This window comes from Buteo buteo, chromosome 23 (genome assembly GCF_964188355.1).
Source record: "Buteo buteo chromosome 23, bButBut1.hap1.1, whole genome shotgun sequence".
NCBI classification, from domain to species: domain Eukaryota; kingdom Metazoa; phylum Chordata; class Aves; order Accipitriformes; family Accipitridae; genus Buteo; species Buteo buteo.
The window spans coordinates 19,063,151-19,085,044 of record NC_134193.1 but is presented as its reverse complement, the minus strand read 5'-3'; the positions used below and the strand labels follow the sequence as shown (position 1 = coordinate 19,085,044).

Here is a 21,894-nt window from a genome sequence, read left to right as displayed (position 1 = left end):
GGAGTCTGCATTGTTGATCTGGAACAATAAATAGCAGTGAGACTTGGGATCCAGAGCACAGTGGGAAGATAGATCCCATCTGCTAAAAGGTTACAAAAAAGGATTACGAAAAGGATGTCTTTTCATTAACATCTCCTGTTAGACAGGAAATGAAGGCCCAGTGCCTGCATCACCCACGCACTGCAGTGGGATAGCTGATATATCCAGCTCCTCAAGGATCTCGCTTCAAGAATCTACTTTCTACCTCTTCCAGGAATGGAACGTAAATCTGGAGACTGGCAAGCAAAAACCCTCAGGCTTAACCAGCAAAAAACAACTAATAAGAAGACAGAAGAAAATAAGATTTTGCGGTTGTAAAAAGATGTCAGAGAATTCAACCGAAAGAAAGCAGAAGCATGGTTAAAACTGCCCAGGCAGAACCATTTATTGCATCCAGCATGAAAAGCAAGGGCAGATGTGTCCAGCCAGGCTCCAGGTGCAGAAAAGACCCCCTAAGCAATATATTGTGATTTTGAGGAGGATGACAGATTTGGACTAAAGCATGGTCCAATGTTCAAGGTATTAAATGTTCAAGATATTGAATAAAAACAACCTAAAAAATGTATTTAAATCAAACTTGAGTGAATATTTGTCACTGCTCTAAAATACCTCTTCCTGCTACAACTTGTATCGTGCAGTCTCAACAATCTCTCATTGCACAGTTCCTGTGAGAAGATATGAGCAGATTAGTAGCACAGCTACTATTCTTATCTGAGTAAATATGTCTCAGCAACAAACCCATCATTAAGACACAGAATTCTTTTATTTTCCCATAGAAAAGGAGAACTGGTATCACTGTCAGATATATAATAGTAGAACCACAGAAAGGGTGGCTGGGGAGGGACCTCTGGATGTCATTTAGTCCTCCCATACAAAGCCAGCTGTCACCAGGGCTTGACCAGGTCAGCAGTGCCTTGGTATAGCCAACTCCTGAAAACATTCAAGCTTTCTGAGTGACCTGTTCTAGTGTTGCACTACCCTCCTGGGCAGTGAAACTGTCTTGCCCTCACATGTCTCTAGTCTTCTTGGGCTAACAGTTCGTCCTCATGCACATCTTTACCTTTTTTATAATATTGCAGAATTTCAATGGGCCTCAGTTTTAAGGGGCATTTACACTGCAGGAGAGTGAACTTAATGGCTAAACCATAATCATAGCTAGTTGTGGTATACAGAGGTTTATAATGGGACACTGAGCCACTGAGAAATTAAATGACTATCCTAAAAGGTCACAGTGTACTACAGAAGCAGGACCCTGAGCCTTCAAGTGTCCAAGTCACTAACTGCAGACATGTAAACTGCATTAATACCAATCAACACAGACAGAAAATCTGCATGAGGACTATTTCTAAATATTTGGTAGTTATATGTCTTTTGCATAGCCTTTATAACTATTAACTGAGAACCCAAAGGAGTCAGTAGATATTATTGTTCTTACTCAATAGATAGGGAAGCAGTGGCAAAAAGATTAAATGACTTGTGTGACCTCGAGCAGTGAACAGGCAGCAGTGACTAACTGGACCACAGCCCTTCTCAGTGCAGTGGCCCTTGTCCCTTTTATTTGGGCCCAATAGCACGATATTCAGCCCAGAAACTGGCTCGGTGATCCTTAATATTTTCATGAAATTCAATTTCAGCTTGGCTTCCTGTTGATTGCCAGAAGAATTGTTGTTTCCCATGGAACACCATCGTCTTCATGGTGCTTACATCACGGACCTGCGTAAAGAAAGACCAAACCATTATATCATAGCATCCTACAAGTGAAGTACCCACAAAATACTGGGGACTTGCGAATTGGTCACTCGGGGGAAAAGCTCCCCTACACGAAGGTTAGAAGAAGTACAGTAGACATCAGTAGTGCTCATTCACATCTGTTTACATAAGAGATCAGAGTCTGACCCTCTAGAATTTGTGATTGAACTTTGCATCTGGATGGAAATGTCTAATGACATGAGTCCGTTCCCATCCAAATCATCCCCTTCAGGCTTCTGACTCACCAGGATGTAATTAAAATGCGTTTGGTTGCTCTCATTGCCCAGGTCAATATATAGGGCACGGATAGCTATGCGATGCCGAGGAGCCACATTGATGAAGGTCCGACACACTACTTCTTGCCTTTGATCAGCCAATTGCACAGGATTCACTATTTCACCTTGGGGACCAAACAGCTGCTTGTCACAGTCTGAGAGAGGGAAAGGGAGCAGAAAAGAAAATGATTTAGAGAAGTGTCCAGCACCTCCAAGAAAGAAATCATTTAAATTAAATACAGGCAGAAAAGTTTCTCTAAGGATTTTCATCTGGAAACCTCCAAGCATCAGCAAACACCTGCAGGAGGCTTGCCTTTAAAACGGAGGGGTAGTCCACAAATAGTATTAATTCCAACACTCCTCAAGAAGGGGCTTATTAGCTGCTAAAAATGAAGCAAGGTTTCCATAGATTTCCATAGGCATCCATGATCTGTAGAACTCTGTGGGCCTTGTCATGGGTGCCTCAATCTAAAGCAATAGCAAAGCTTTCAGTAAGGTACCTTGGTAATATTTTTTAGTTGCAGTTCTGCTGTTGTACTGAAGAATGACCCCATTTCCTGGCAGCAAAACACGCTGTTTCACAATCAGTGTATTCGTTCTGGAATTTATCAGTGACAAAGGGAGCTTCCTGCAGCCTGTCCGCCACATCATTCGCCCAGAAAACAGCATTACCTCACCTGGAATGGATGAGCAACAGGGACCAGAAACACTTTTACTTTAAGTAAAAGGCCACAACCTATCTTATACAGGTCTGGAATCAAGTAATTTCTGCATCTTGTTCCTATCTTATCGAAATCTGTTATGAAAACAGTCCAGTTAACTAATCTAACTGTACTGATTCCAACAACAGGGTATATTACAGAGAGAGTTTTTAACAGGCCCAAGCAAGCAGCTTCTTTAACCCCATAAACTCCTTTCATCTCATATCTATCAACAAAACAGGTAAGAAACTATTATGTAGTGGGAGGAAAGGCATCAACTTCATTTAGTCCCATCTGGCAAAGACTTGGTGGGACAGAAAAAAATGGTAAAATGGTTTCAGAGATTACACAGCCTCCAAGGTAGCAAGAACCATTCAGGGCACCAAAAGCACGTGGGCAAATGAGATGCAGATTTCCCAAAGGGCCAGGCTAGTCCCCAGCACACCCTGGGCAGTACCTGCACTGCAGTTGAGGGAGCTCTCCAGGACACTGACTATTATCTCCTCCCCGAGAGGACGTCCGATGGCCACAGTGCAGTCACTGCTCTCTACACCCATCATGTTGATGACCCCGGTGGCATTAAGAAAGAGCTTTCCACAGACACCTGTACAGCAGAGACAGATGAGAAAAACATCCAGAAGGAACTACAGCTGCTGCAAAACATCCCCCATTCCCTTCATGGCACTATGAACAGACAAGTGCCAACAGTGTGCTCACCTTCTGGGTGGAGCACAGGAAGAGTCAGCTGCTGCCCCAAGGAGTCCCAAGTCAGAAGAGATTTGGGAAGCCCAGGAAAGGGAGTCATTGTTCCTAGCTCAGATAACACGGACAGCTCATGGCATGCTGGAAGGAACAGCATGTTGTCCGTCCTAACCAGGAGTATTCCCTTCCCATGCTCCTGTCCCTGTATGGCAGTAGGGTCACCACCAGCCAGCTGCACGCAGTAAGCACCTATCTCTACCTTTTGGTAGTGTCCTCCTCACCTCCACTGGTCTTTGTCTGTTCCCAAGGCACAGCTGGCACAGCAGAAGGAGGAAGATCCAGGTCCCTGTATCTCCCCTCTTTGGCAGTTGCGGCTGTCGTCAGCACGGCTGGTGTCACTGTCTGCAGTCCTGCTCCGTGGGACCTGGTCCCCACCGCCTGCTCAGGACAGGGCCCTGCGGAGCAGCCACGTACCACAATGGCCTTGGGGAAGTGCCTGCAGAAGATGGGGTTCACGTGCTTACGGGTTAGCGGGTTGAGACAGAAATCCTGCCGTGTCTGAATGCCATTCCCACACGAAGTTGAACACTGCAGAGGAAGAAACCCACAGGCCTTTATGCACGTGTTTCAGTTGGTATTTAGAAATAAACACATTTATTGGCTCAGGCATGATCTGGATGGCTGATCTTTTATTCACTGATGCTGTTCTGTCACTTGCCCTTTCAGTGCTCTAGTTTCATCAGCTATAAGATGGCCGACCTCGCTGGGGATCTTCCAAACTATATCTTTCAATTGCAGAACAACTTCCTAAAAAATCTGAAAAGATCTGCATTCCAGAAGAAAACATGCCAAGGACCATTTTTAAACTGCAGCCAAAACCTTAGCTGAGAAAGGTGGGAAGCAGACCTATGGCTGCTAAACACAGGGCAGTGGAAAGGATGGAAAACATCCCTAGAAACACTTTAGCACTTCTGTGGGAAGTAAATATACAAGGCAGAAGTGGTATTTCTCCCCTGTATGCTTTAGGGAAGTGAATGGCTATAAAACCGCTGCAAAGAGACACCAAGTGCTGCATCTGAACCGGAACAAATACCTCTGTCCACTCACTGAAGCTCCATTCATAAGAGCACATTCGGATGACACAGGGGACGCTGGTAAGGGGCTTCTCTGCCACAGGACACAAATGCTCCTCCAGCAAAATCTCCTCGCCTTGGTGAATCTGCACACAGGTGACCAGCTGAACAGCTAAGCCGAGCCCACAACTGGAGGAACAGGGGCCTGCTGGAGTTACCTTCCATCTGACAGAGGACATGGAGAAGAAAAATTCAGTTAGCGATGAATCCCCACCCTGTACTATCTCTCACTGTAGAAAATGCACTGCAACTCCCTCATCCTTCCCCCTTCTGCTCCTCAGCAACTTTCTTCATCCCTTCGCCTCACACACTTTGCTGCCTATGGTACTTAGAAGGCAGCCTTTGAAACAAGGTTAGGCAGTCTGGAGCAGGTTTGGAATTGGACCCAAACAGAGGGCATTCACATTTTGCAAGAAGCCCACACACTCGAAATATACATTGAATCTTACTCTGCGTCCATTACAGTCTTCCCCAGGGTGACATACACAGGCTTAACTGCAAAAACAATCTTATCTCTTTCCAAAATGCACACCACTCTGAACAGTCAGATCAGAAACTGACCCAGGGTATTTCATCCTGGGAGTGGCATCCTGTAGTACTTAAATAAAGTTCAGATGCCAGTGGCTTTCCAGTCCCACAGCAAATAGGGTAGGGCAAGCTCTGCCCCATTTATCAACCCTGAGCCATATCCTAGATCACACCATACATGTTCACAAACAACTGCTCTTCCCCAGTGCATGCTCTTGTGACCCATGTGGCCATTTTGATCTCGGAGGCCACAGCTCTAAACTACACAGCTCCTGCTCCTCTGGGCGAGGCAAACCATCACACTGGACACCTGCCACAATCTCTTCTGCCTTCTCGCTGGCCTCCCTTGCGCAGGAGAAGACCTTGTGCATCACACCTCCTCCACAGCTTACACTGCATGAGCCCATTTTGTAATGCCACCTGGGAATAATGCAGCCATCAGTGAGAACCTCCAGCTGTCACCTGTCTTCACTGGATTTTAAATCCAACCAGTCCATGGAAGTACAACTGGAATTCTGTTAATGCGCTCATACACACTGGCTCATGTTTGAGAGATCAGCAGTCAAGCCACTGAGTGCGCTCTGCAATGCCATAAATCCTAAGGCAAGTGCAATCAATTTCCTTCAGTTCTCAGAGCAGCTATTCCAGATTCTTAGAGCATTTAATTCTAGTTACTTTCCTTGATGCTATGTGGAAACAGTACAGCTGGCAAATATGTCACCACCTTTTGCAGTTACGGATTTGTTCCTACTTCCCCAGGGTAATAAGGGATCGAGAGGTTTTCAGTTTTTCCCTGGACTCAAACTCCAAAGACTTCACTTAGTTCTGCCTGAGAATATACCAGCCCAGGAAAGACTCTCGGTTAGTTTGCTGAGTACGGATCAGTGCTACTGTTTTTGCAGCTGGCTGTGCTTTCAAACCAGGGCAGAGGAAGATAACATCCTCAGAGTAGCTTGACCCTTACTTTACCATGTCCCTGGAGATAGAGGAAGGAAAGACCTCCCACTGGCTTGTTTTCTCCTGGTAACTGCTTTACCTTGGTGGGCAGGGACCGAGATCGCAGACTTCCATCCTGCTCTCTGGCTTTGGCACTGGATGACAGTTTTCTTCTTGGGTTTCTTCTTTGGTGTCAAAAGCCACACATACATACTGTAGCTGAGTCTTACCTAGAAAGGGAAGTGATCTTACTGCATGGCATGCATACAAGGGTTGAAAATAAGCCAAGCAGTGTCAGTCGCATCTGTGTGTACAGAAGAAGCAAACTCTGCCCAAGCCCCAGGCACTCTTACTGCACTCATCCCCGCCAAAGCACAGCAGCAGCCAGCCAGGCCTCTAAACTATTCCCTGAGCCAGGCCCCCTTGCCTCTTCAGGCTTAAAAAAAATTGTGACCACAACTACACATGCACTTAGAACTGTGGAGGGGAAAACACCAGGTCCCTGAGGTTCCTAGGCACTAAGCTCACACCTACAGCCAAGTAACATTTCCCTGCAGCACTGAAAGATCTCACCTCTACCACAGGAGACGGAACACTCTCCAGCTAGAGGGCTCCAGACATACACGGTCCGATTTTCCAGCTGGATATGCCCAAGTGACTCCAAAGTCTGAAGTAAGCGTGAATCTTCCTCCTCAGAACAGAGCAAAAAGACCCAGACTGACATTGGCACCTGTTTTCCACACCGGTCCCGATCTAATGAAGCTGGGGGATACCTCCAGATCGAGCCTACAACATATTTGCTGTCCCTGAAGAAAGAGGCACATTTAAGCACCTTCTTCATTTTTGCAGAACATATAAGTATCAGGAATAGCTAAGGACATCCAACAGCCAAGACCCCTCCTAATTCACACTACCTGAAGAGAGCTACCTGAGACTGGAGATGCCTAAAGTAGTATCTTCCCCATCTGTAAATGTAAACCTGGCAGTGGCTCCCCAGTATGGATTTGGACCACTGGATCCTGTGCTGAGAAGCCCTCTTCCCTGCTAGCAATCCTCCCTACCATGTCAGAACCTCTCTGTTTGCCAGTGAGGTATTTCCTAGTGGACCAGGGGTTATTTCTGTTTCTGGTTTTGTTGGACTCTGTGAGGAGAAATGAAGAAAAAACATAGTCAACAGCTGCCCTAAACAAACCACCACTATGAATTGATGAATCCAGCAGCATAAATTAAGAGGGACACAGCTGTCTGAAGTGACAGGATGAACCTTTAACTGAGCAGACATCCTTGGTGCAAATCGCCCACCCAGACTCCAGTAGTAAGGTGGTGGCTCTTAATTGGTAGCCTCCTGTGGATCACAAGTGCAAAGCTCCCTGTGAGACTCCTGAAAAAGCCAAGCCAGTAAACTCACTTTGTCCCAGCCGAATGGGCAGACATTAACCACACACGGTACAACGGAGAGGGGTTTTTCTTCTGCTGGGCACAAGCTGTCATCCACAACAATCTCCAATCCATCACGAAACTGAACACAGGTCAGATTCTGCTGGGCAACTCCAGTTCCACAGACAGCAGAGCATTCATCTCTCTGAGACACATTCCACCTAAATGGGAAGTAATTGTATCACCCTATTTCTCATCTGGATCATGGAGGTTTATTTCTCACACCACTGACTACAGAAATGGGTCCTACAGAGTATTCAGCTTCTCTATTTCAAGAGCCTTGTCTGGATGTGATTGAGAGAACAACTGCTGGAAATTAAGTCCTTGCACTGACAGCTCTCTAGGACTAAAAGCACCTAAGCTAAAGAGCTATAGTTCACAGTGTAATCACTTTTTATTAAACACTAAAATGTCTATGAGATCAACATCTGGGCAGGCTTGGCTCTTGGTCTTCTTTCCAGTCTAATTAACACAAAGGTCTCCTCCAGAGTAAGACCAAATCTTTGTTGGCACAATCTTGAAAAGGATGTGAGCAGACATCTTCTGGCCATGCCCTCAAAGTATTTTCATTTAGTAGACTACTGCAAAATATTGGAAGGACTATCTCCCATTCATTCATCTGACATTTCAATTACCTCGTAGGACCAGGAAAGACAACATGGTTTGGGATCCACTACGCCATTAAAATTAGGAAGAAACTACCTCATACTTCTCCTTTTTTTTTACCTTGCACAATGCAAATGAAACTTCAGAGACTGGGTTAACTGGCAGAGAAAGGACAAGTGAAGCAAGAATTCAGCTGAGCTTCCAGGAACACCAACCTGTACAGGCATGGCTCCATGGCACAGGGCTTGTGCTCTGAAAGGGGCTGTGGGAGCTCCAGACACCATTGATCCTCTGTTATTTCATTCTTTGTCTGGTCAAAGCACACATGATGCACTGGTCGCGTCCCTGGGATACAAAAAGAAAAGGAAAGGAAGTTACAAACAAAGTGAACAGTTCACTTCTATTATACTAGGAAGATGCAGTAATTCCACTTTACTCAAATCATCTGTGTAGGAAAATGGCATATTTGGGAATACAGACTTTCTATAAACACACAAATCCCTTCTTTCTGATATAAATTTTTCCTCAAGAGTTTTAAAGTGACTTTCCAAGATGAACACCCCAGAAGATGAGAAGTTTGATGGATAATCCACTGCCAAAATGGAAAGATTGCTCTAAACTGGTCATTTGCAAGAACAAGGATATCAATCATAATTTGGTCCAAATTACTTTTAATGATCTTGATGTCTGACTGATGAGGGACGGGTTGCTGAAAATAAGCTTTAGCAATCAGCCATTTTTGAACGACATTCTGTAGAACTAATCATGTAATATCATCACGCTGCCTTTGTACCCAGACAGCACTGTGCCAGTGTACTCAAAGTGATCATCAATATCCAAAACTAGACTAGAGGTGCTGGGAGCGAAACTGCAGACTTGCAGTGCCTGTGGCATGCAAGAAATAAAATATTGATAAACTACAGCTATAAAGATTTTTAACAATACTGAACCTAACAGGTAAAGCGGGTGAAAATCTAAACTCAAAAAAGTTACAAGCAAAGCTGTAAAGAGTCTCCTTTGCAGTGAATGAGCTACCCACAAAGAGAGACAGGCATTCCTGAATCTTAAAGAGCATGACCCTGAGAAGCAAATGTCAAGAATCAATCAGCAATGTTATCTTTTTACTACCTTCTTTGTTTTCAAATAATGTCTATTGGTAAGGAGGGCCTGAGCATCACTTTCAGCTCTCAAGATGCAATTTCAGCTCGGATTCTCAACTTTCTGTTATTTTAAGTCCCAGCTTTCTCATGTTTTTTGTTTGTGACTGCATTAGCTGGGAGGCCCCAGAGCATTTTGAGTTCTTTACTTCAGAGTTTCAGCAATCAGTTCACCTGGGGAATCTGCTGGAGAAAACCTCTCCAGATATAACTAGTCCTATAGAGTGACTTTCACAAGTATTCATCAATGCATTTTTCTAAATCCTTGTCATAAAAGTCTTGAGAGGCTTGCCAGTGTCATCTGTATTATCTGGTAAACAAGATGTCAGACCGTCTACCAGAGTGATCTGTTACAATCTGCATTATGATTTCTTCAGGGAGACAGAAAGGATTAGCCATGGCACAGGAATAGAATTCTAAGAAGGAAGTTTCATAATTAGCTCTGAGGCTTTAGTTAGACACTAGATACCACTTTGGTCTCAGACTTTTGATGTTTAGCCAACTTCAAATTACAGTCTTCAACAACTTTGAAAAATCTAAGAAAATTATTTAGTCTTAAAACCAAAAGTTCAGTTAAAACCTATTTAAAAATCCTCTTCACGATCAAACGTTTTCACTATCATTTTATGTTTCAGCTCATTTGCTGATTTGCTAATTTAATTCAAAAGCTGTACCACTCTTTTCTTTTGTCCAGTTTAACACTGGCAACTGCAGCTCACTTTCAGCAATTCAGTTCAGTTGTTTAGTAAGTTCTAATCAAGTATCTATCACTGATGTCACATGTCTTTCAGTCAGCCCAGGAGAGCCCATGGAGTAAAGATCTGGGTGACTACCAGCCAGCCAAACTAGAATTCTGCCCAGATCTCCATAAAGATTGAGTACTGCTGCCTCACCTTCCCCACAGGTCACTGAACACGGCCCCTGCTGAGGAATCCACATATACGTCAGATTCTCTTTGGGGACAAAGTAGCTGAAGGTGATGTCTGGGTTGCTGGCATCGCCATATTCTTCTGCATACCTTCGATAGACCTGGTGAAGGAAAAAGTTGTGGTCAATGCAGAAATCAACTCAGACTCATTTCTTAGGATGGAGATAAAAGAAGCTAGTCCCCCTTTCTTCCATCCAGTCCTGAGCCTCAATGCTATGACTCTTAATTCTTGCCAGATGCAGTCAGAGTACTCACCCTGTGAATTCTGTGCACAGGGCACTGAAAAAAGATTAAGCCAAGGAAAAGGTTTAACTCAGTATGCTTTACCCCACACAACTATCACCCAGACCTGCAGAAAGCCTGCAGGCAGCCAACCCTCAACCTTTCCCAAGAAGAGCAACACCATCGCTCTTAGTGAACACCATCTCCACAGGCCTTGGACACGAAGCCTACTACACCTGGGTTCTGCATGGCAGCAGAGCTACACAAACTCAGCCTGGCCAGTTCTGACTGGCCCCTTTCCAACTCTGCAATTTTAATTTACCTGTATTTCAATTTCTTCTTGTGTTGGCCCATCCACACGGACTTCCTCCAGGCTTGGCAGGTTGTCCTTGGTGAGAAACACTTTGTATTTGATTTGGCTGTCCTCCAGAACTGACGGATAGGTGACATTTAGCGAGATTTTTCCTTTTCCAGCAACCACATACTCTCCTTTAACCTTCACAGCTAGAGAGGCAAAAGTAGCAGTGAGGTTAAGAGATATGATGTGGTCCCCTGGTGCTGGCAGCTACAGACTGCCCACTTGCTAGAAACCAGTTTAATCTAAATCGGGCATCCCAAAGAACATGGCTTCTACCACTTCCCACTGGACAACATCCCACAAACAAATTGCATCATCAAGAACTTTCCTCCCAGATTCCATTTTCTTGTTTTTACAAGCTTGTTTTAGCCCTGCCTGTAGTCCCTCCTCTCCCTTTCATTCAACTCACCCAAATGTGTGAAGAGTGGTCTCTGATTGGTAACATGGACCAAGGTGCTGTTATAAGGCAGGGACAGAAATGTAATGTACTCTGGAAGGATGGAAAGAAAGAAGACATGGTCACCTTCCGTTGCTGTACCTCTGTTGAAAAACTGGGGATTACAGATCAACCCCTCTTCATCTTACTAGTACACTATCCATTGGAGGACAAGCCTTACAGGCAGCAACAAAGCTTAATTGCAGACAGGGGTTATATAGCTAATATAAAAAAAAAAAGATACAACAGTGACGGCCAGCAGGCTAAATTCACACTAACCTTAGCTCTATCAGCTTGGCTTGAACATAGTGATGGTGAATACAGCAAACAAAGCAGAAATGAATTCTGTGTCCTGCTCTCACCTCTCTTTTGTTCTTTTTATCTTCTCTACTAATATCTACATGTGATACTGCAAGAGCCAGAGCAGTTCCTAAAAGGATGTTTAACCTCTCAGGAAGCATCTAACACAGCTGCCAGCTCCCAGTAATTTGCTGGACTTCCCAAATGGCTACATTTCTGATCCACGTCCAGAGAAGAACTATGACCAAAAAAGTCACTCTGCCTACACAACAGCATACAAACAGTACCATAACGTTGAGTCTGTGCGTGAGGACTACACACCTTTAGCTTTTCCTTCTGTGTAAGATCCACTCACTTCAGTGCAAGTGGTATTATCACCCCCACAGACCTTGCAAGAGTCCATTATCTTCTGGGAGTCCAACTGGCCATCACACCCGAATGCCTGAGCAAAGGGGAGAGTCTGTCAAGACTTGCCTATTCCAAGAACAAGTGAATGAAAGCAACATTGCCTAAATTCCTGAAACTGCCTTTTTCATTTGTAATTTGAATTTAAGACGACAAGGTAGACAAAGATGCATTTGTACCTAGATCTACCACTGTACGGGACTATGCAAAGCCAGGGATTGGAAAGCCTTAGCTGAGAGCACAAGTTTCATTAATTGTGTGACATTTTCTTTCCCATAAGAAGCAGCCCAGAAAGATTTCTCCTGTGACCTAAAACAAAGGCTCTGCACTCCTTCTCTTCTATGAATTCTTTCTGGAGGGGGGAAGGGGGAAAAAAAAAAAAAAAAGCCCAGGAGAACAGTAAACATGAATGGCAGTTTCTAAAGGAATCTTTAGCTCCCCAGACCCAAACCTAGCTCACATCCTTCAGCCTGGCCTTCAATCCCATAGAGCTCAGAAAAGAGATTCTATCCTTATTCCCACGAACAAGACTAATTTACACAAAGCTACAGGAGGATCTCAGCAGGCTTAGCAGCAAAACATGTGCAACTGCTGAATTTATGCTAGAGGCACTGATCCCAGGTTTTGGATGCTGCCATAACATCCATACTTATCACTGTCGCCAACAGAACAGCCGCAATCAGACTAGCTTAAGCCTACACCCTCTGCTGTTCATTAGGTGGAAATGCATTACAAAACATTGTGAATACGACGATAATGAGAAAAACATAACATTTTAAAAGTGTATTCTGGGAATGTAAAGAAACAACAGAAAACATACAACCGGGTCAGCATTGAGAAGTTACTAAAATGCAGACAGTGCGGGGGAGTTATATTCAAGTTCATCATGAAAGAATGCCTTTCTCAAGGCATTCCAGAAAAAAAAAACGTACTTCAGTTTTGATTAGTGATACTGCAACAATCAGTTTGTCAACTTACGATTCCCAGGTTTTACTCCTTGTTTTGCCACTGATTTGGTATGTTCAAATCATGTAAACTTTTCTCTGATAGAGTCAGCGTTTTATAGGGCTATTTATACCATGCAAACTGAACAGCTAATGATGTCTCCTCAACTAATGCATAAACCAATTGCTTCTTGGATTAGGGATGAATAGCCTTATGTACTTACTGCATAATTAGCAGAATGTCTTTTCTAGAGGGCATTGGCATTGGATACACAGACAGAATAGTAGATTTGCTGGACTCCATCCAATAAGCTAAGAACAAAACTCTCTTCTTTTGAGAAGAGCTCGCTCTGTTGTTTGGGTCACGGTGTTTTCTTCCCCCGCTCCTAGTAAACTGACTTGTTTGGAGCAGATTATGTGTCAGAGGTTCACCTGGATTCCCCAGTCACTTACTCTGCAGCTTCCCATTACACACAAACTGAAAGCCCCACGGCGCTCAGAGTCATCCTGCTCACATCTGGTTCCATCTATGAAACTGTCTTCACGGCTCACCATGAATTCGTTTTCAACGGCCCTGCACATGTGCTTGCATAGCATGTCCCCTGGAGGAGGCAGACAGAAGAAGAAAGGAGTTACTCTTTCAGAAAGGCACGTGGCTGACCATCAAGCAATGGGAAGAAGTCAAAAGGATCTGACAGAAAGAGTATCCAGGTTTCATGTGAAAACTAAAACAATCACTGAAACAGCCTTTTGACTTCAAAGTACAGACAGGTCCATGAGCGCTCCCCTTCACAAAGAAACCACGGTTTCTCAGTCTCTCCTTACCTTTGGCAAAGCCAACAGCAGAAGTCCAGGTATAAAAGGATGGCACTTCTACAGTGAGATACAGTGGCTTTAAATTTGTTGCTGCACATTGTTCAGTCATAAAGTCCTGCTGGGTCATCAAACAGGCCTACATCCCAGAGAGAATTGTATGGGTAATGAAAGGGAGTTACTGAGCACAGAATCCCAAGCAGCATTTTACCCACTAGCTAAAGGCAGAAAGCAGTGGCTGGTAAGTAAAACACCATAATAACTGCAAATGAAAAAAACCACTTTAAAGGGACGCTGCAGGATATGCAGAGAATTGTGTTTGGAAGCTGATATATTTGTTATTTCAACAAAATAAATGGATAAGGAAAATAGGAACAATGTAAGAATGTCCCTCTGAAGAAAACTATCATTAAGTGAGTCACTATTTTCTCAGCATCTGTCCTGCTATGAAGGCATAGAGAAAATGCTTCATTACATGTGAACAATTCTATCAAATAATACTGCTGTCTTCAGACACAGTGGAACAAATAGCTCTCCTGTTGTCAGACAGATGGAGGCTGTATGCCAGATCTTTAGTCCTCCTTCTCAGATCAATCAGCTGTGAGAAGTACAGTCCCAAACCAGCTCTCAAACAGTTAAGCAGCATTAAGAAAAAGCTCAGAAGATGTGATGAGCTCCACTACCTGAGTATTGCACATCTCCACTTGGACGCTGGCACCATGGCATTCCTGCCCCCCAAAAGCAGGCCTGGAAATAACAGGAGAAGAACTCCTCAACAGAGGCAGGTTTGTCCCAAGCAAAGTGCAAGACTCAGACCCCACGGCTCTGAGTCGGACAAGAGGCACTGCAAACTTCCCAGCTCCCCACCTCTTACCTGGGGTTGTTACAGAACCGCTGCCTTATCACAACTCCACCTCCACAGCTGCGGGAGCAGGAGGAGAAAGGGCTCCAGCCGGACCACTGCCCATGGACTACAGCCATGGGGTTCAGCTCTTCCAGAGAGCTGCACTGTCCCTTGGAGCACCACTAAGACCAAGAATACACAAAGTTGGCAGCAGCACCACAGTGAACCCATCAGAGCTGGGATCTACAAGGGTGGCACAAGTCCCCATCTTTTGGCAGGCCAGACTGTAACAGGGCACCTTCTCACAAGAGGCTAGAATAGTCCTATTTGTAATTATGGTCTAACATGAGGTTGGGGTTAAAACAAAGAGCTGATAGATCACTTCAAGTAGAAAGCAAAGCCTTGGAGAAGAGGTCAGGCTATAGAACTGCAAAGCAACCCCAGAAGATACAGACAAGGTGGAAACACCAAGATCAGCTGGTACCAGTTTGTGACTGGAGTGTCTGGCCTTGGCTCCCTGGCCGAGGGGCAGTGAGTGCCATGTACCCTCCAGCCACCAACAGTGTCTTGCTGTCTAATGAGCTCCGTAGCACCCACACCCACTCCTGATCATCAGATCAGCAGCTTCCTTACCTTATTGATTCCACACTCAGTACCATCCAAGAGGGGAACAAGAAGCCGAGTACAGCTGGATTTGTCTCCTGGTTGTACATGGCATGACAGAACTTCACATATGTCCTGGTGTGTCAAGAAAATCAGGGAGTTCGGGGAGTCACTTAGGCTCATCAACACAGCAGTCCCAAAAGCTGCTCCGTTTAAATGGTCCATGTCCCAGACGTTTGGTTTTCCCACAGCTACCCAACAATGCAAGCAAGTCCCTTCATTTCTCCTGCTCCTGGGCAAAAGTTGTGGGCATGTCAAAAGACCATCACTGCCAGCTGTAATGCTAGAAGATGGTCAACTGAAGCAATTAAAGTTCCACCCACCTTAGGGCTTCCTCATTAACAAAACATGTCCAGATGGCAGCTATTAGCTATGCTGCATTTCTCAGACACGGGGACTTGAGCAATGGTGGGGAAGCCGAAGGAATCCAATGAACAAGAGCTCCCTAAGACAGGACCCTGAGTAGGCGTACCCAGCAGTAGCACTGCCAGGCCCATTTGGACAGAAGGCTGTGCATACTGTGCAAACCTTAAAGGAGACTTATGTGGATGAAGAAGGTGATGGAGAGAAGGGAAGCATTTTAAAAGCCTTTGAAGGTTTGTTCTTTGCCAAGAAATCTGTGGCAGGAAAGCACCTTCCTTCCCTTTATAATAAAAATGTCCCCAGCTCCCTTTTGCTGAATCTTGGCTCCAGAACATTTCCCTGCTGCCCCTAGCAAGGGAGACAAACTTTCTACCTACAACATTGCTGTCAGCAAAGGTGCATGCTGTGGCAACACTCCCAAAGGCTATTTTACATTGCTCATCTGCTCCATAGTACAAGCCAGGCTTCCATCCAGGGATGCTGCTGTCCATGTCCGGCAGGTCATTTAAGCAGTTTGTTTGGCCTGTGCTGATAGAGACATAAGAAATATCACTTTCCCAGCTGTGGGCAGTAAGGACAATGACATGTTTGCAAACTTCTGCTGAGTTTCATCCTGGGAGTTGGCTGCTGCTTTCCCAGACAACACATGCTTACTGTGGGCTGTGATGGATTTAGCTGTAGCAGCTGCCTGGAGATGCTCACAGTTCCCTGCTGCTGAAGTTATAACAGAAACTCACGCCTGTTTCTCACCCAGCCAGCTCACAGCCCACAATGCTTGTTTAAACCTAGATGCTCTGACATTTTAAACAAAATTTCCAGGCTGAGCTAGTGTCTGAGAAGTCCAACGCACTCCAGGCTTGTTAGTCACTCACCAAAGTAATTTCCAGCTACTTGAAGCAAAAACTGGGTTTTAACTTCAGCAGCAGACACAAGTGGTAAGAAATAAATAAACCCCAAGCATTTTACAGCTCCTCACTTTCCAGGCATGTCCTATTTTATTCCTTCTCTTTCCCTGCCCTCTCCTAAGCTCCCAGCACAGGGAAACACTCCCACATGGGCACACAGAACTCGACCATTCCCTTACCTGACAAAGGCCAGGAACTCTTCTCGGCTGCACTGTGACCAGGTGAGGTCGATGCTGTTGTGGTTTCCTGCTGAACCCATGATGTAACCGCTGCTGCTGCATTGATTCCCCTCACCATCATGGGGGATTCCAAGACTGTAACAGAAGAAGCACAGTGCCCTGAGGGGAAGAAACCCAGCGGCTGGGTTCCCTCAGAGCCTCTCTGCTCTAAGCAAGGGCTGAGCTCCCTCTGCAGCCTTTCCTTCTACTGTTGTCACAAAGGTTTTCTCTCCTCTTTGCAGCTTCTAATTGTCACAGAGCATGCAGGAATACAAGAAATGCAAGGAACTCTTTCCAAAAGTTTTGAATAATCTATAGGAAACCCACTGTTATGCCAAGAGATCCTTTTCCTTCTTCTGAATACTTGAAACTGGGCTATGCTTTTACCTGAACAAACCATACTGGGCTGCTCTGGGGCTTTCCTACTGACCTGTGCCCAACCTCATGGGCTATGGTGACTCCCAGGTCAAAGCCAGTGTCCTGGGTAATAACACAGCTCCAGGAGGAGGAGCAGACTCCACCTAACTGAGTCACTCCACGTAGCTCCTTGTTCCCATCAGGTAACTCCAGGTCAAACCTAAAGTAAGGGAGACAGATACAGAGGAAAGAGCAAAGAACCACTGTAGCTAATAATGTCAGGTCTAGACATTCAGCTGAATTTATTGGCACCTTCCTGACCTAACTTTGCCAGCTACCTAACATTTTTTTTGACACATGGAGCTCCCTGGGGCAAGATGGTAGCAGTAGGGTCCCAGGAACGCCCACTGTTCAAAATTTGTGGTGATTCTACATTAAAAAATCCCCATGACACCAGACAAGCAGAATAGAATAAAATGACCTAATCCTATTTGCAAAAGACAGAGCAGTATCATCACCTCTTTGAAGAAAGAGCACCAGAACAAAGCCATTACACTCAAGAAAAGTTTGGCTTCGACAAACTTAGCCAAGACAATTTAGAGCAAGGAGCCTGAAAGTCAGACAAAAAACATCTGAGTCAGAGTAGCACTAGAAATCTTCCATAGAAAACACCAGTGGGTTTTCACTTCCAGTTACTGTTCGACTTTTCTGCCCACAAAAAGCTGCAGTGGGTTTGGCTGTGCTGCTCTGGAAGCATAAAATGTCTGCTCAAGTCTGGCTGGTCAGTGCTTGGGGAATATTCCAGTTCCTCCAGAAACTGAAGAAACAGCACCTCTCACTAACTGCATTACACTAAGGGCAGGAGAATCAACCCCAAACAGGAGAATAAATCCATTTCCAAAGATTCTGTGATGCCCAACTGCTGGAAGACCCAGTGCAAATCCCTGTCACTGCACTAACAGCTAGACACCATCAGCCCTGTTTCCAGTCCCCTCCCAGGGCAGGGAAGTTTCAGTACCTGGTGACGTAGAGGACAATGTCAGCATGCCGGGGGTCAGAGTCATTCTGGGGGTTGACCTTCTTGCTCCACTCACAAACACTGATCAGCGAGGAGGTGATATTTGTGGTGATGTTTACCTCTGCCTAGAGTGAAGGCACATGTTTGCATGTTTCACACAGCTTTTAGCAACCCCTTGGACAACACTTGCACATAGTCCTCCCTGCTTACCTCTGGTTCTGTCAAAACAAGCATTTGCATAAGATGAACCCTGAAATGAACACCCAGTGAGGCATCTCTCAACAGCTCTGCCCCCTGTTAAAAGACAGAAAGGATTCAATAAAGAAGGTACCTCGGTGACTCCCGCTACCTGTACCCAGTAACAGCACTGCATTCACTACAAAGGTAACACACCTGGTAGCCATAAGGGGCAACTATAAAATCACTGGGAAGTACAACATTAAAGTATGCACTACAAATGTAAATAGATCTGTCAACAGATGAGAACTGTTGTTAGACTTGTCAAATATTCTGAAGCAGACAGAAGAATCGGCATGGAAAACAGTTTCATAGGATAGGAGAGTGAATGCTAAAGACTTTTTTTTGCAATACACAGAAAATGCATTAAAAAATCTTAATAATAGCAAATGCAGACATTTAGAGAAACTCTGTAATGGAAATAAAATGTTCAAATGTAAAATGTAAGATTAATTCAGTAGATCTGGTTCAATCTCACTGAAAGCAACAGGGACTGTATCAAGGCTCTGGTGATAAAACTCTTGCTACTGTATCTGACTTACAACAATATTAATAATGAAACAAAGAGCTACATTTTTTACATGGGTTTTAAGGCAACAACCCCAAAGCCTCTAACATCCACTTTTACTCGTGCAGCTCCTTGTACAAGGGAAAGCTTGCCATGCAGTGCCGAAGGAAGCAGAGAGAAACACCCTGCACATAAGCAGTGCTTTGTACCAGGAGCCAGTAACCACAAACACCTCTCAAAGTGCACTCACAGAGGTCCATCTGCCTGTGACATAGTCTGTGACACTGTGAGCTCTCACACTGGGACAGCAATCCAAACAGAAAGCTACTCACAATGTTCAGGTTGGTAAGAATATATCGCTCTGTGTCCTCTTTGTGGTACAAGTAAACATCTGGACCTGCTACGACCATCAGCTCCAGATGTTTGACAGCTCCCTCAGCCCTCTTCTGCAGGCGAGAAAGAAACCGCCCTGCTGAACAGCACAAAGGGATACAGGGAGTTTAAAATGCAAGACAACATAAAAGGTCCTACATATCCACTCGCTTTTCCTGAAAGACTAGAAGACCACTCCTCCAGTTGCTTGCTCAGGTTTCCCACTTCTGTCAGTTTCTTTCACCTGCAGCATCCTTAATAACACACATATGCTATCAAAATAACAAATACCTGAATGAAAACACACTAGTTACACCTCAATGAGGTGAGAAACATATTCAAATATACTCATACATTTGTAGATACAAATTTTTCCTCTGAGCTCATGCAAGCAACCCCACTACCAGAAAACAGCTTTTCCAAGCAGAACAAGCAGGGCCTCCTCTCCATACAGATTACCTCTTGCTGTATTTGCCTCTCTTGCGGCACTTCTGAAAAGAATGTGGGGTCTGGAGAAGCCAAGGTCCTTCAGCAGGGCCACATCTTTGCTTCTGACAGGCCTGATATGAATCTTTTCCTCATTCGCAATGACGACTCCTTGCTAAAGGAGATGAAATTCCACCTCTGAGTTATTCCAAAGACATTTGCTATCAGTGGAGAACTGTGTGCCATATCCTTCCCATTTCTCCTTTGTAATGCTCGGATTTATTAAATGGATGGTTCACACACGTTTGGCGCATCAAGCTGCAAACCTACGAAGGCTGTAAAAGCTTGTAAGAATAAGTTCAGTGCATACTCACCAGCTGTCCTTCACAGTAAGTGACTCTACACTTAGCCCCAGGGGGTTGCAGTGGATTTCCACCTGCAAAGCAGTTGCCCGAGAATTGCTTCAGTAAGCTAAAGGAAGAGTTCACCACTTGATTGCTCACAAAGGAAGATGAAAGGAGGGCATGGTCCTCTACAAATTCAAAGGCATAGAGTTCTCCCCAGGCCTCAATGGAGCAATATTGAATACGACAGGACATCAGCCCAGTCTGTTCTTTACAAGGGCAAGTTGGCTCAGCAACAACAAACTCAGGTACTGAAAGAAATTAAACAAGACCAGAACAAGGGCAACAGTTATGAGAAACAACGATACACAGAAAACAAATGTAATGATCTATCTCCCTAGGAAAAAATACTCTCCGAATGACAACTGTGGCCTTTCGGGGTCATCGTGTCAACAGTGAAAGAATTTCTATGCTTTCATGTATTCCAAAGTGAGGATAATCTGATTAGGAACAGAAAACAGCTCTGAAACTGGCTCCTGATTTATTGACGCTTTTGCTCTCTCAATAAGGAGAACAGTTCATTTAACAAAGGCTGAGACAGTCTTACTTCCTCCAATGTTAAGTATTACTGAGTGAGAATTATCATAATCCAGACAGAGACACTGGGATGAGCACCAGGTGAACTCACAAGTAGACAACATCCGTGCTTTAAGGATTTGAGAATTTAAAAACGTAACTTTATTCTGAACTACCATCAATCCAGACCCAGAATACTAGTCTCTCCATGTTTATTTCAAAAAAATTATCAAGGGCATTTAAAGCTATTCTTAGACTAAAGCTTCCCGCTCGGAAGACCTGGATCTGTTAATCTCATAGTAAAATACCAATACAGAGAATGAGGACCGCAGGAGAAATGTGCAAAAAGATTTATCATATCTCCTTCAGCAGATTTTAAATACTGACCCAGTTCTTCGACAGCTTTCACAGTGAAACATAGGTTGCCTCACTAAGTAATGTGACTCGGGAATGCTAAATGCTTGTCAGATCAGGGTTCGTTAATAAGTGTTCTTAGCGTTATCGAACACGCAGCATTAGAAATAAACTGACAGACGTGTTCCAAAATCAAGAAGGAAGGAGCCCTGCATACCGTCAGACACTGAGCTGGTTCCAAAATAAGAGAAAACATCTTCCGCATCCAAAGCGCCGAGAAATTTCTGCAAGAAGAAGAATAGCTTTACATTTTTTTAAGAAAAACAAATGGATGCAAGACTATCGCTTAACTGAACTAACCTGGAGGGAACGCCAGCAAACAACAAGTACTGATGCCAAGTTCTCATGGCTTTATTTTGTACTAAGCATGGGCTGCACAACAGCCACCCAGAGGAAACAGCTTTATCTTCTCGATTAGTGAGGTTTGATGGATTTTGGCTTAGAACACGTTGTGTTGTCTCTTCCTTTTTTTTCCTAGAAATAAAAAAGTCTTCCTGGAAACCGCATTTTCTGAGGTCAAACTCACCTCTCGGAAAGCCGGCGGCCAGCAGAACCCCAAGGGGAGCATTACGAGCGCCCGGATGGTCAAGCTGACGATCATGCTGGAGGAGTTGCAACCAGCGCTGCGGAGTCAGCTCCGGCCCAGGGGTGATTAATACGACGACGTTTGGCCCAAGGCATCACGTGGAGCGGAAGGGAAGAGTGCAGGGTTTAAACAAACAGGGGAGCTGATCCTCTGCAGAGAGGGGCAGCCGGGAAGGGGGAACGGCCTGCAGCTCGAGGCTTTACAGGAACAGCTGGAGGGAGAGCGGTTTTTGCGCAATGTTTGCGACTTCACCGCAGCCAAAGAGCGCGGCAAGAACGAGCTCGGAGCCAGTCTTAGCGGCCAAACACACACGGGGAGATTAGGCAGGGGGGGAAAAGGGGGTCCGTGCCGTTCAACCTCCTCCCTGACAGGCCCCACGCCTCCGCTGCGACAC

General features: G+C 44.9%; 1 protein-coding gene across 6 annotated transcripts; it reads right to left on the bottom strand.

Moving 5' to 3' along the window:
• Positions 1-401: 401 nt before the first annotated feature.
• ADAMTS13 (ADAM metallopeptidase with thrombospondin type 1 motif 13) lies at positions 402-21,804 on the bottom strand. Of its 6 annotated transcripts, none has more exons than XM_075055710.1 (30): positions 21,215-21,804; positions 21,072-21,138; positions 19,955-20,235; positions 19,614-19,755; positions 19,115-19,254; positions 18,248-18,331; positions 18,038-18,162; positions 17,093-17,239; positions 16,624-16,758; positions 15,917-16,067; positions 15,147-15,251; positions 14,544-14,695; positions 14,353-14,416; positions 13,682-13,808; positions 13,310-13,458; positions 11,829-11,949; positions 11,181-11,261; positions 10,736-10,917; positions 10,157-10,292; positions 8,322-8,451; positions 7,472-7,661; positions 6,637-6,754; positions 6,164-6,293; positions 4,560-4,764; positions 3,748-4,054; positions 3,482-3,607; positions 3,222-3,368; positions 2,564-2,740; positions 2,034-2,218; positions 402-1,752 (listed from the first exon to the last, which is right to left on the bottom strand). In XM_075055710.1, the coding sequence occupies exons 3-30, from the start codon at positions 20,177-20,179 to the stop codon at positions 1,594-1,596; spliced, it is 4,140 nt and encodes a 1,379-aa protein (XP_074911811.1). In that variant the 5' UTR covers positions 20,180-20,235; positions 21,072-21,138; positions 21,215-21,804; the 3' UTR covers positions 402-1,593. The 6 variants fall into 6 exon arrangements, with proteins under 6 accessions (XP_074911811.1, XP_074911806.1, XP_074911809.1 ...); XM_075055705.1 differs by having other exon boundaries at positions 21,441-21,804; XM_075055708.1 differs by having other exon boundaries at positions 3,482-3,574; positions 21,441-21,804.
• Positions 21,805-21,894: the final 90 nt, after the last annotated feature.

Excerpts from the sequence above, each read along its gene's own strand:
- ADAMTS13 (XM_075055705.1), bottom strand. The coding sequence starts at position 21,515 with ATGATCGTCAGCTTGACCATCCGGGCGCTCGTAATGCTCCCCTTGGGG. Across the intron at positions 11,950-13,309 it reads GTGTAATGGGAAGCTGCAGA|GCATTCGGGTGTGATGGCCA; the intron begins GTAAGTGACTGG and ends CCCTTTGCTCAG. Across the intron at positions 6,294-6,636 it reads TTCCGTCTCCTGTGGTAGAG|GTAAGACTCAGCTACAGTAT; the intron begins GTGAGATCTTTC and ends TTCCCTTTCTAG.